At 42.2% G+C, this 13644-nt stretch overlaps 2 protein-coding genes across 2 annotated transcripts in view; one reads left to right on the top strand and one right to left on the bottom strand.

Moving 5' to 3' along the window:
* Window positions 1–2708: 2708 nt before the first annotated feature.
* Window positions 2709–4070, bottom strand: LOC147364789 (uncharacterized). The gene has a single exon (XM_086318979.1). It carries the CDS (start codon window positions 3716–3718, stop codon window positions 3176–3178), a length of 543 nt encoding a protein of 180 aa, XP_086175105.1. The 5' UTR covers window positions 3719–4070; the 3' UTR covers window positions 2709–3175.
* SPRED1 (sprouty related EVH1 domain containing 1) overlaps window positions 4045–13644 on the top strand; it is a 120801-nt gene continuing 111201 nt past the window's right edge. Inside the window, exon 1 of the mRNA XM_086318978.1 lies at window positions 4045–4180. Coding sequence (XP_086175104.1) covers window positions 4149–4180 — 32 coding nt within the window. The 5' untranslated portion in view covers window positions 4045–4148. The remainder of the gene's footprint in view (window positions 4181–13644) is intronic.

Here is a 13644-nt window from a genome sequence, read left to right as displayed (position 1 = left end):
ACCAATCTTGTTTCATTTAAACACTTGAATACTTCTCTCCACTCCTGACCCCACTGGCTTATCCTGAAGCCAATCTCAGATATCACATCATTACATATTTCTGAAAGATAAGGATGTAAAAAGCACAAACACAACACCAATTCTTTATAATCATCAGTCTCCACTTCCTCAATCTCAAATTTGAAAATATTTGTTTAAATCGGGATCCAAACAAGGTCTCACACAATGCATTTTGTTGTTATGTGTCTAGTACCTCTTAAGGTCCTAACACTGGGATAGACCAGATCAGATGAGATCAGATCAGTCGCTCAGTCGTGTCCAACTCTTTGCGACCCCATGAATCGCAGCACGCCAGGCCTCCCTGTCCAGGGCAGTTGCTAATAGTCAGTCAGACTAGAAGACCTCTGGGCTCTGAACCTCATTGTAGGACCACTTTTGATGTTTTCAGGGTAGAAGACTCAGAGCTCTGGCTATATAGACAATTTTTCTTTTAAAGTTAGTAAGATCTTCAACAACTGGTTGAGAAGACAGTTACAAGTGTACCCTTTAAAGAAGGGCACTAAAGTGTCTTGAGAAAGACCTGGGAAACTCTGAAAGCAGTGACCAGATTGGCGACTGTGTCTTGGTTATGCGATTGAGAACAATTTGGAAAGCCTTAATTCAAGCTGTTGATCATATCTTGCCCCTTAGGTAAGGAACATGTGTATAAGTGGCCAGCACAGTGCCTTGCACATGACAGCCAAGATGGTTTACATATCTTTTCTCAAACCCTGTAATTGATACATTGCCTGATGGACTTGAACCTCAAAGACACAAATCTTCTTCAAAAGAAAAGGAGGCTTTTGCAAGTGATCCAACTTATATTGTACTCACCCATAATAACCCCAAGAGCTATGATTTATTGATGGCTTATTAGGGACCAGGCCATGTGTCCAGCAAGTGTGGTACATGGAAGAAAACCAATGGTTTTCTGTTATAGGAAGCAACTGGCTACCGAACACTTTACATTGAACTTTCAGAGCAACTGCTACCACCTTGTCATGGAGTTTATTATTATCTCTGTTTTACAAAATCACGGTAACAGTGAGACTTACTGAGTTCTAAGTCTGTTCTAAGTGCTTTCTGTATATTATCACCTCATTAATCAGTATAGCTACTCTAGGAATTAGGTACTATTAGCCCAATTGACACAGGCACAGAGTTTAAGGAACTTGTCTGGAATACAAACTGTCTAGAACACAAATTAAAACTGATGGGACTTGATTCAAATCGGAGCTGCCAAAGTGGTGAGCAGTAGCACTGGAAGGAGAGCCGGCTAGTACCAATACCCGCAGTTAAAAGTTCCTTGCAGAAACAAGACCAAAAACGCAGATTCAGAGGTAACAGAGGTAACCTCTGACTATGGAGGATCCCTTTATCTCTTCCTGTAATCAGCACAGCCCCTTCCTCCCTCTGAGAAAGGACAATTCTGCTTTGAGGCTGGAAGCAAGAGTCACATAAAGAAACCTTAGAAATCAATAGAGTAGTTTTCTGGGCAGACTGACTAAACTTTATTCCCCCAAACGTTTATTAAACACCTACTGTGTCCAAACAGGCTTCCCTGGTGGCTCAGCAGTAAAGAGCCCGCCTGCCACGACAAGACACTGGGATTCCATCCCTGAGTCAGGAAGTTCCTCTGGAGAAGGAAATGGCAACCCCCTCCAGTATTCTTGCCTGGGAAATCCCATGGACAGAGGAGTCTGGTGGATTACAGCCCATGCGGTCGCAAAGAGTCGGACATGACTTTGTCACTAAAATAATAACGTCCAAAACACTGTTAGTAGGCTAGTGTGGGGCTCCTGAGAACAGCGACCATGACACTTTCTGGAGATAGCAAGAGGAGTGATGGTTTGTTGAGGAGTTCTCCCACTTTCTTCTTCCTCAGGAACTGTCCTACCCTTCAGGGTGGCAGGAGCAACGACCTTCATTCTCAGGTCGCACAAACCTAAGAACGACAGACAAGCACTGCGTACAGAGCTAGACTGATACCTAGGGAGATGAGTCAGAAACTTGGGACTCAGTCCCCCAGGCCAGATCATGTATAGGCTGGCTTTCTAGGTAGAGCAGGGATAATAGAATTTGCAGACAGGAACTCTGAGTCCTCCGGTCCCGCAGACCTCGACTCCAGCCCGCAACCCCAGCAGGTTTCTGTGCAAAAACCTTTTGAGCTGAATGCACACACTGCCCTCTAACAATGCAAACGTGACAGCTGCCTATTGAATAATCGTTCCGCCTCCGTTAAGCAGTTCGTGCGTGCCACAGAGGCATCTTCTGCGCTATAGTTATGCAACCTCACTCGCAGCGGGAGTTATTTCCTGTGCTTCTGGCTGCGCCAGATTCTTGTAACACGCCTACCCAGGGCTTCAATGGGAGTCGTTCTCCATTAACAACCAGTCTAGCTTACAGAGATGAATGCCCCGCGCAGCATACCCCTTGCGCAGTAAGAATCCAAGATATTAAAACTCTTTCTCTTCTCGCTCTTTCTCTCTCTCATACACACACACTCTGGGCATGCAGCTAGGAGACTGCAGCAGTGCAAGCAGAGGGACAGCAGGCGGAGCTCTCTTTGTACAGTCCCTCTCTCCAACCCCCACCAACTAAAGATGAACTCATGCCAGTTCCATTCTCTGCAAGGAAAACACACACACACACATACAAACACATAGCAGAACAGAGCGGCCTCCAGTTTCCTCCTGGAGCACACTGTCACTCTAGCTTTTCTGTTCAAACAACCAGGATATTCCAAAGCAAGTAACGGGGAGCAGCGCGCCGCAACAATGCAACCTCCCGAGCGGCTCCCCGTGCAGCTCCCACCCCCGCCCCCTTTCGCGGCGTGCCAAGAGTTTGGAGCGCGCGCACGCACACGAGCACGGTGCCTGCGTATCCCTCCGCCTCCCTCCTCCTCTCCCCGCTCGGTGGCTCGACAACGATTTGGGAAATGAAGGGAGGAGGGAACTACTTTCCTGAAACTTGCTATGCTGCACACGACTTCGAGTTGCAGTGATTCGTCCGGAGGTCGCAGCTTTTAGTCCTCCTACTTACACGCCCTCTCAGTCCGGGCACCCCGCGCGGCAACCCCGCCCCGTACCCGCTCTGGCCCTCCGGGAAGCCGGCGGCCTGCAGAAATCGCCAGGGACTACTTCGCCTCCTTCTCCCGCGGGCGCCCCCGGTTCGGGCAGCGGCGGCGGCGGAAGGAGCGGGCGGCGTGAGCGCTTCCGCCGCCCCCCTCGCGGCTCCCCTCTGGCGAGCGTGAGGAGCTGGCCCGCGGAGCTGCTGGTGGGCACCGTCTGGTGGGGCACCCGCGGCGGGTCTCCTCGCTCTCCCGCCTCTTCTCGGGACCCTGCCCCTCGGGCGTGCCGCTCTTCTCCGACCCGGGTGAGAGCGATACGTTCGCCCGACCCTGCCTCACACGCGCCCCGCCGCCCCCTCCTCCCTCTTCTGGAGTCGTCCCGGCCGGAGCGTGTCTGGAGGAATCCGCCGCCGTGAGGCCCCTCGCCCGCTTCTGCTCGTCCGGAAGGACCGGCCCGATCGCCGCCCGGGGCTGAGCGGGCAGCCGGCGGCGAGGCGGGAGATGGTGGGGTGGGCTCCGGCAGGACCGCGTCGCCGCCGCCCGGAGCCTGGCCTCGGCACCCCCCCGCCGGCCCCCACCAAGCGGATCCTTGCTTCCTCCTCGCCGCATCCCTGAGGGAAGCGCCGCCTCTGCTCCTGGGTTCTCAGTCCTCCTGCCTGCTCCTTCCTGGCCGGACCCCGCCGCGCTCCACCCGTGGCCCGAGGAGCCGGTGTCCAGTCCACCTTCGCAGCCCCCCCTTCCTTTTCTGCTTGGCTCCCACCCTCCCCGGCCTCCTCGGATCCTTTGGCTGGACGCTGAGGCGAGGGAAGAGGCTGGGGTCGCCACGGTGGAGGTTGTCGCCGCCACCCCCCTGCGGGGGTGGCCGGAGTTCCCGGCTGGGGGGGCACCATTCCGGGTGAGGCATCCACCATGGTGAGGCCCCTGAGCCGCTGCCCCCGCGCCCCCCCGGCCGCCGCTGCCTCCTGCCCCTCAGTGCTGCTGCTGCTCCTCTGCCTGCTGTTGCTCCTCCATCTCCAGATCGGATCGCGGTGAGGGAAAGATGAGCGAGGAGACGGCGACTTCTGACAACGAGTAAGCACCTCACTGATTTTGATTACTAACCGCCCCCACCGCCCCATTTTCCCTCGACGCCTCCCCAGACCTCCTCGGGGACTTGGGTGCTTGCAACCGTGGAGAGTTCGAGTGCATCTTGTTCTAGAGAAAACATTTGATTTCTTGAGCCATTTTATTTAATGGCAGGAACCCCGGACCCCCACCCCCAGCATTTAGTTGCTTTCTTCTGGGAGAAGGTATTGAATTTGGCCTGGGATGGCAATTGTTTGTCCATGAGATGGAATAATATGGATGGATGGAGGAGGGATAGCAATTATCCCACCCGGTGACTGGAAGACCTCTGGCCTGTCCTTTTTCACTTTAGCACACCAATCAACATACCTTAAATATCCATTTTGCCTCCTTTATAGCTGTTTCACTTGGAAACTAATGTGTGGGAGCACCTCCTGCATCAAACTGCACTTGAATCTTAATTCGATGAGTCAGTGTTTCTTAAATACCGATTAAGCCTCCCCCCGCCCCTCACCCTTTTTAAACTTATGACCTGTAAAATTTTTGTAAAAAATGGAGCTAGGGAAGCATTTTTATAATTTCGGTAGCTTTGGGGACACCTGAAGTGTGGGCGATGTTGAACTATTCTATTTTGCTTTTGCGAACGCTGGACTTGTCTTTATGAGGAGCATAGGAAAATTTTGAAATCTAAATTTTATCTTTCGGCTACATTGAAACACACCGTTCACGTCGATTTAACAGTGTTTACATTGCTGAACATGTTGATGACTTCATTCATTAACTTGTAGAACATCTCAGCTTAAGTTTTTGTTTATTTGGGCTGTCCTTATGTTTTCCAAGCAAAATACTTTGCCTTTTAAATATTTTGCTGTAACATAACAGCTGCCTGGAGGAATAATGAGGCTGCAACAGTTTTCTATTGAGACGGAATTTAATTCCAAGAGAATATTAGTGTCCGTTTTCTTGTTATTAAATTCAAGTTTTGTTTATCTTCGAAGGGTTGGAAAGAGTTAAGTGAGTTAGGACTAGTCCTAGGACGCATTCCTTTAAGTAAAGAGCATTCCTCGAGTCAGACCTTTCTGAGAGCTTTAAAGTCCAAAGCCTAGGCTTGTTTAACATAAAATAGCTTGAGAAATGCAGAGCAGCGTCCCCCCCAGCCCCCATCCACAACACACTCTTTTGACGAGCGGGGTGTGGGAGAAGGTGGATTGCTGCAGTGTCAGTGCAGTCTAGAAGCAGAAGTGGCCGCCATGTTCTCTCTCTTTTTGTGAATCGCCCTCATTTGCATAGCACACTTTTCATTCATAAAAAAATAATTAAACATCCATCACCTTGGACATCTTGAAAGGATTTCCCAGGAAGAAATTTGAAGCTCAACTGCCAGTCTTAATGTAAAGTTTTGAGTTCAGAAAGTAAGGAGAAATCGAAGTTATAGGTTAAATTCAAAAATATGCGCCCACACAAACAACTACCCCTGTTCTCAGAATGTTGACACAGTTATGTGGGAAATATCAGTTCGGGGAGGTGCTGGGATCACGTGATCGCCTCCATTCATAAAATACCTGGCTGGCCATTCACAGTGCTGTACACTGTCTCACAGCCTTCCGCAGATTAGACCTACTTTGAGAGAGATCAAGAAGTATCTCAGATAACGCTTAGTTAAGAGAAAAACTGCTAAAACCCGTGAACAGAATGACGGTACTTTTTGCTGATACCTTCTTTTAAGAAAGTAGCCTGGATCAAAATGTCAGGTTCTATTTTGGGGGTGGGGGAAGACTAATTACCATATTTAAAGTAAAATATTGAATACCTCCTTTTATGGATGCAGCTGATAGAAACGCTAATATGGAAATGTGAATTGACACACTTGTAAAATACAGTTTTTAAGTGGACTCTTGTAATACTTACCATGGACAAATTGAGAGAACAAGTTTTTTGTTGTAGTGATTACCAGTGAATGATAACTGCTTTTGCACTAAAAATGAATATAAATATTCCCGGTGATTTAATCTCAGAGATTTTGATATTCGAAGCTCCTAATGACAATATTTATTAATGGTAAAATTGCCTTTAAAATAATTAATGTACTTAGTATGGGACAATTTGGAAATTATCTCTCTCAGACTTAAGAATTATGTTTTCACTAATTTATCCTGGTTTGTTATTAAATTTTTTCCTGCTAGGGGCTTTGTTATGTTAATTTTGATAGGTCAAGAATAGTGTGTTTTAACATACCATTTTTGCCATGAGATGTTAACTCTTCGTGGGGACAAACTCTTGTGGGTTTTACTTTTTTTTGTTTTAGAAAGTGATGTGTTCGTCTGATAATCAGTTTTATTAGAGTCTGCATTGTTAGTACAGTAGGTAAATCAGAAAGAGTGAACTTCTTTGGAATGTAGACTTTATCCTGATAATTTAGGTATCTGCTCTTTATAATGTTTTCAAGTGGAAAATTTATTATTTATAATTACATGTATTAGGAAGAAACAGATGTTATGGTAGATGCCCTTAAAGCCTTAGCATAGTTTGAAATTGCCCTAATATATGGTTTTTATTGGAGCCTTATGTATATTTTTTCCTTTTTCTTTTCTCTCTTTTTTAAAAATCCATAATCAATAGGTAATTAGAGACTGTTCTTAACACTTGTATGTTTTTCACCTGATTTTGACTTTTAAAAAGAGTGCAGATTACCAGTGTCTTAAAAAACCATTAACCTTTTCTAGATAGTCATTGTGGTAAAATCAAGGCCTTTAGAGGCCTCATTTTGAAACCTTCTAGTACATGCTTATTTGAAATTAGAGTTATGTGTAGAGAGAGAAATAAATAGTTCTCAGAGGTTGATTGTGGGTATATATTTAATCAAGTAAGTAATGTATTTAAACTAAGTAAGTAATTCTGTAAGCCTGTAACACTTCGTCTTACACAATGCCACACTTGGGGAAGGTTGGTGAAAGTCTGCTTTTCTTCTCCAGCCTTCAGTATGAACTGTAACTGCGTTAAAAGTGTTACTAAAAACAACAAAAAATCCTCCATGCAAGAATGATAGTTTATTTCAAATGATGCACAAACTGGTCTTTAAAGTGAATAAGTAATGTATTTGCATTTCTGCCATTCACATAACAGTATTTAAACATTTAATACATAGTCAAACTCTCCATGAATCGTGTTCATTTATCTGGTTTTTACTATGTGCCAAGAGTAAAAATCTGTGATAAATGCTTTACACATGTATTATGTAATTTATGTATAAACATGTAGTTTCAGCAAAGTAGAGTTGCATAGTAGGGTACTGTCATACCTTAATATATATGAATATTTTCTGGTATCATTAAATATTTCCTAAAACATAATTTTTAACACCTACATTATATTCAGTGTATACCATATTTTAATTGATCTACTATTTTTCTGTTATTTCTGAACAGTGCTGCCTTTGATCCTAAGTTGTGTCTTCATCCAAATCTATACCTTTTTCTCCTTGAAATCGTCTAAAGATTGAATAAAATATGCAAATTTTAAGTTGTCCTACTCTTTCTGCTAAATTGCTCTCTAGAAAAGAAGACTCAACGTATGAGACTGCTTATGCCTTGAAATGTCTGTCCAATTCTCTTTGAAAAAAATTTTTGCCCACTTTGAAGGTGGAAATGAGATTGTATTCCTATTTTTTAAATGTCTGGATAATAAAATTGATTTTTTAGAAAACAGAAAACTTGTTGGTTGTAGAGCAACTGCACTGTTTTTAAATATAAAGAGGATTAAAATGATCATATAAAAGGCATTAATAATTTATGTAACTCTCACCAGCTTTTATGCGGGGCTTCCCTGGTGGCTCAGATGGTAAAGAATCTGCCTGCAATGTGGGAGACCCAGGTTCCATCCCTGGGTTGGAAAGACCTCTGGAGAAAGGCATGGCAACCCACTTCAGTATTCTTGCCTGGAGAATTACATGAATGGAGGAGCCTGGTGGGCTGCTGTCTGGGGTCACAAAGAGTCAGACACCACTATAATGTAAAGAACATTGGTCTTGGACTTGGGAGTTGAGTTTCTGTCCTAACTGTACCTAATTTATTCTCTGATTCTGGGCAAGTGACAGCCTTTGGGGCCCTCAGTTTGTTAACTTGTAAATCAAGGAATTTGAACTAATCATCATCATGGGCTCTTCTTGTTCTAAATTATCCTAAAGTAATACAGAGATAGACACACTGTAAGTCAGTCTAATGTATTAGACTGCTGCTGCTTCGAAGTCGCTTCAGTCGTGTCCGACTCTGTGCGACCCCAGAGACGGCAGCCCACCAGGCTCTGCCGTCCCTGGGATTCTCCAGGCAAAAACACTGGAGTGGGCTGCCATTTCCTTCTCCAATGCATGAAAGTGAAAAGTGAAAGGGCAGTCGCTCAGTTGTGTCCGACTCTTAGCAACCCCATGGACTGCAGCCCACCAGACTTCTCCATCCATGGGATTTTCCAGGCAAGAGTACTGGAGTGGGGTGCCATTGCCTTCTCCATGTATTAGACTACATAGGCTAATACATGTAACATATGTATTTGTTAATTGGTCAGTTTTATTAGATTGTTGATTTTGATATGTTTAAGCAAATGAAAAACTTCCAGTAGATCTCATAGGATGATGAAGTAGAAGCATGAATTTTGAAGAACCAAGATACATTTGGAAACAGTTGGTACATTCCTAATCTCTAAAGGCTTCCTCATTTTGAGCTTAATTTAATAACCCTGTGTCTTTGATAATATTCATCACAGATGGAAAACTTTTATTTTCTTAAATAAATGTGGTCTTTAGATGAATAAGTGAACAAAAGGCTTTTGGGGTAGATCTTAAGAGGAATGTATTAAGATACCAGCTCTCATGCTTTACTTACTGGCCTAGAAGTGTCAAAAGTCAGTCTTTTCATTTGGTTATTCACACAAATGTTAATCTAACACTAGAGGATAATTTCACATTTATTCAGTGTAAGAAATTAACTCAGATAATGAATTGTTCTTTTAAGTTTAACTTGCTGTTTATTACAAGTTTTGTGTGATAGTGGCATCTCATTTTAGAGTCTAGAACCAAAGTCTTAACAGACCCACAAGGTGTTGTTTTTGTGGCACTCAGAATGGTCTGTAATGGGAAGGAAAAAAAATTGTTGGTATATTTTTGTTTAAACATAGTTCATTATTTTTGTTAAAGCATAGTTAATGAGTACTGGATCTCAGACTGAGATGGTAATTGATGTAGACATAAGGGCTTATGTCTCAGAGTGCTTTTACTAATCTCTACCTGAAATATGTCTGCATTCATAATTGAAGAAAATACCAGCAACCATAGCAGGGTTAGAGGTACTTGAGACAGCAACTATGTTAGTTTCGCAGGGCTGGTCTAACAAAGTGCTACATGTGTCTCATGGCCATCTTCTCTTAAGGACACTAGTCATAATGGATTAGGAGCCCACTCAACTCCACTATGACCTTCTCTTAATTAATTACATCTATGGTGACCGTCTTTCCAAATGAGGTCACTTGCTGTGGTACTGGGGGTTGGGACCTAACGTCTTGTTGAAGAGATTCAGTTCAGTGCATAACACCAATAGATTCATGTTTTTTCCCCATACAGTACATTTCCTGTTTGGTTGTTTCAAATATCTTGAAATAGCACTTACTGCCATCACTAGTTTGAAATTATTATAGTTATTAAGCCATTGGTAGAGCTTGCATTTTAATATGTTAATACAGGAACATTACTACTCTATTAAAATTAAAAATATTTTAGTATATGTGCTGCCGAAGAAAGCACCAAAATTTAAAATATTTTGATAATTATTTCAATATAATTATAATTTTGTAATCTTACGTATTTTATTTAAAATCTTTAATATTCTGAGAAAGGAGGCCATTGACCTCACTAGAACTGCCAAAGAGGTCCATGGCACAAAAGGTTAAAATCTTCCTACTATGACTGAGGTCCTAAAGACTGAACCCAAAGAAAGAGATATAGAATAGGAAGGTTAAGAAATGTGAACAATAAGATGAACAAGTCCAAGATGCAGCTAACAGTTCCAAAAGAAGAAATAATGGGGGAGAGGAAATACTGAGAGATACTGGCTGAGAATTTTCAAAAAGTAGCAAATGAAACACAATTCAGTGAACTAAAAACAACAAAGCCTCACAGTCAAACTGGATTTATTGTGAGATTGCAAGAATGTCAACATGAGAAAATCAATATAGTTTGTCACATTTGAAGAACAAGGAAAATGATTGATACAATCTTAAATGCCAGATTGTCATTTGGTCTCTGCTTATAGTAGGGAAGTGAATGTCCATACTTTATAGATTTACAATATAAATGTTCATAAATATGGATTTATATTATTTTTCTGCTTCCTAGAATTTTACTTTTTCTGATTTAAAATGAGATTGTATTTGATCCACTTTTTAGGATTGCTTTTAGTTCAAGAATCCTGAGTGACTTTCTTTGTACTTTGCAAATCCACATTTAATAGATCATCCATGTTGCTTGTAAATGTAGGATTGAACAGTAGAAATTACCTAGTATATGAAATTTTAAAATTACTTTGGAAGGCATTTTCTTTCTATATTTAGAGTGTGAAGAATAAGCATTTCTAAATTTAAGAGTAGTTGGAAATGAAATTTTAATATCAGTTTTATCATTTTATTGCTAAATGTTATCTGTGAAACAGGTATTATAGTTTCAATAAAGGGCATTATGACTTGGAATGCAGAATTTAATTGTCTCTTGGTAGTATATAATGATACTATACTTATGATTAGACACATTTTGTTTGTCTCTTCACTTGATTAGAGATTAATTTCACAAATATGCAGTATTTGTTAATGTTTTAGTATCCAGTAGTTGGATTACCAAACTTTAGATGGAATTTAGTGAACTTTGACTTTTTTGATGCTACTTTTTCAAAGTTATAACTTTTACCACATCAGAATGTTAATGATTAACTTTGGCATAAAATCACCAAACTTCTTTCACTGTTCTGTTGTGAATTACATTGGTATTTTGAGATTGGAATTAGGGATCAGTTCTGGGTTTGTCCCTTTAATTATATGTAAAAGCATTTCAGAATTTTAGTTGCTAAGTTATATATATGGATTTCTTAGTTTTTCAGGTCAGATACCATTAGTAACTTTTTCTTGAAACTCAGTTCAGTGACATTTGAGTGCCTATTAGGCACTTGACTTTTCTTGAGCCCTGGAGATACAAAGATAAGTAAAACCTGATAACTGCTTTCACTATCCAGCAAGGGAACTAGATCCCTCTGAAATGTGCTGAGTGCTCTGGTTATGAAGTCTTCAAGGCTTAAGAAGAAAGTAATTTTACCGTTGATGAACTGCAGAGTGGGAGTTGTGTGTGAAGGAGGCCTTCAGAAAAGAGATGGTATTTAGGAGTCAGCCAGAGATGAGGGCAATGGGAAGAGGAGGGGCATTCCAAGAAGAGAGGCTGGTGGGGAGGGGGAACTGAAAAACAAGCATAGAAGATATTTAAGTAATCTGAAACTGAACTACAATATCTGCAAAATATGCCTATAGTTGAAGCCAGTGAAGAATTGCCCAAGGATAATGTTAAAAAGTAATAGAAAATGAATAGTGAGAATCAGGAGTGTTTTTAAGGGAGAGTGAGAAGGGAATGGCACCCCACTCCAGTACTCTTGCCTGGAAAATCCCATGGGCGGAGGAGCCTGGTAGGCTGCAGTCCATGGGGTCGCTAAGAGTTTGACACGACTGAGTGACTTCACTTTCCCTTTTCACTTTCATGCATTGGAGAAGGAAATGGCATCCCACTCCAGTGTTCTTGCCTGGAGAATCCCAGGGACTGAGGAGCCTGGTGGGCTGCCGTCTATGGGGTCGCACAGAGTCAGACACTACTGAAGCGACTTAGCAGCAGCAGCAGCAGCAGCAGCAGCAGAGAAGGGACAATAAAAGACAGAAAAGTCTTGAGAGGTAGGAGAGAAATTAGACAAAATGGGAAGTGATGAAATGGCGACAGCAAAAAGCAAGATTATGTAAGTTTAGGGGGAAGTTTGGAGTTGAGATTATTTATTAAATGAGGTGATGTTGATAATGGAGAAGAGGAAAACAAAAAATAAGGGAAGGTTGTTAATTGGGAGAGCATGGCCCAGGAAAGAGGAGTCTTGCAAACTGTTTAATTGCTTGGGTCAGATACTGTGCTAGATTTAATCCTCCTAATGACCATGTGAACTAAGTATTATCCATAGTTTTCAATTGAGATAACCAAGACTTAAAAGAGTTTTAGTAACTTACTTGTAGCCATGCAAGAGAGTGAGTGGTAGAACTGAGATTCAAATTGCACTATATTTATACCACACTGTACCTCATATCGGAGAAGGCAGTGGCACCCCACTCCAGTACTCTTGCCTGGAAAATCCCATGGACGCAGGAGCCTGGTAGGCTGCAGTCCATGGAGTCGCTACGAGTCAGACACAGCTGAGTGACTTCACTTTCACTTTTCACTTTCATGCATTGGAGGAGGAAATGTCAACCCACTCCAGTGTTCTTGCCTGGAGAATCCCAGGGACGAGGGAGCCTGGTGGGCTGCTGTCTATGGGGTCGCACAGAGTCGGACATGACTGAAGTGACTTAGCAGCAGCAGCAGCAGTACCTCATATATTTCATGGCCAGACTAGATTTTGAAGAAAAAAAAAATAAGCTTGAAGTGATAGGTTGACAAGTAGAAGTGACAACTGTTTTGAGGGATTATAAGTTTTGATAAAAAGAACTGGTAGAGGGCAAGTGGGGAAATCAAAAGATAGATTTTGATCAAAGAACACAGACTCCAGAGTGGTAACATGATGGAAGATTAAAGTAGAAACAGGTTGTTGGAGTAGAGGAACCAGGATTTTTTAGGATATTTTAAAAGTTCACTAGTATGGCTGTTCAGTTTCCTGGGTTGGTATCAGAAGTTGAGGTGGAGAGGAATCCTGAGCCAGGGCCATTGTAATTAATTAGTGTGTGGGATGAGCTGCTTAAAATTGAGTATGACTATTGACATCTGCCACTGCAGTTTTAAGGAACAGGAGTAAGGGTTTTGGAATTGGAAATTGAAAAGGAGGGTGTCACAGAGGATAAGAAAAGGGAAGGGCTTATCCTGGAGGAGTTGGGAGTATTGGAAGTGATAGGATCTCATATAATAATGGTGTTGGTAATTAGGAAATAGAAAGGAAGCTAGACATGTGAATAAATTATCCAGATTTGGAACTTACCATGAACTTAAAGAATTTTCTGAGAGACTGACCAAAATGTTGACTGATACTATAGGGCTTTATCTGAATAAATGATATTGTCTTTGACAGAACATTTTGTATTTTGGGGATACTTTAATCCTAATACGGTTATAAAGATCTTTTTGAAACAAAATTCACTGAATTTCTATAATTGACTTGGTATTCATAATTAACATGATCTGTGGTTACTACTGACTGTCTCAT

Source organism: Bos grunniens, chromosome 10 (genome assembly GCF_055505025.1).
Source record: "Bos grunniens cultivar Pamir isolate PY7600 chromosome 10, Bosgru_T2T1.0, whole genome shotgun sequence".
Taxonomy (NCBI): domain Eukaryota; kingdom Metazoa; phylum Chordata; class Mammalia; order Artiodactyla; family Bovidae; genus Bos; species Bos grunniens.
Note: the sequence above shows the minus strand (reverse complement) of the source record. Positions and strands in the feature narration are given on the sequence as shown.

Bases quoted from the DNA above. Each gene is read 5' to 3' on its own strand.
- LOC147364789 (XM_086318979.1), bottom strand. From the start codon at position 3,718: ATGCGGCGAGGAGGAAGCAAGGATCCGCTTGGTGGGGGCCGGCGGGGG.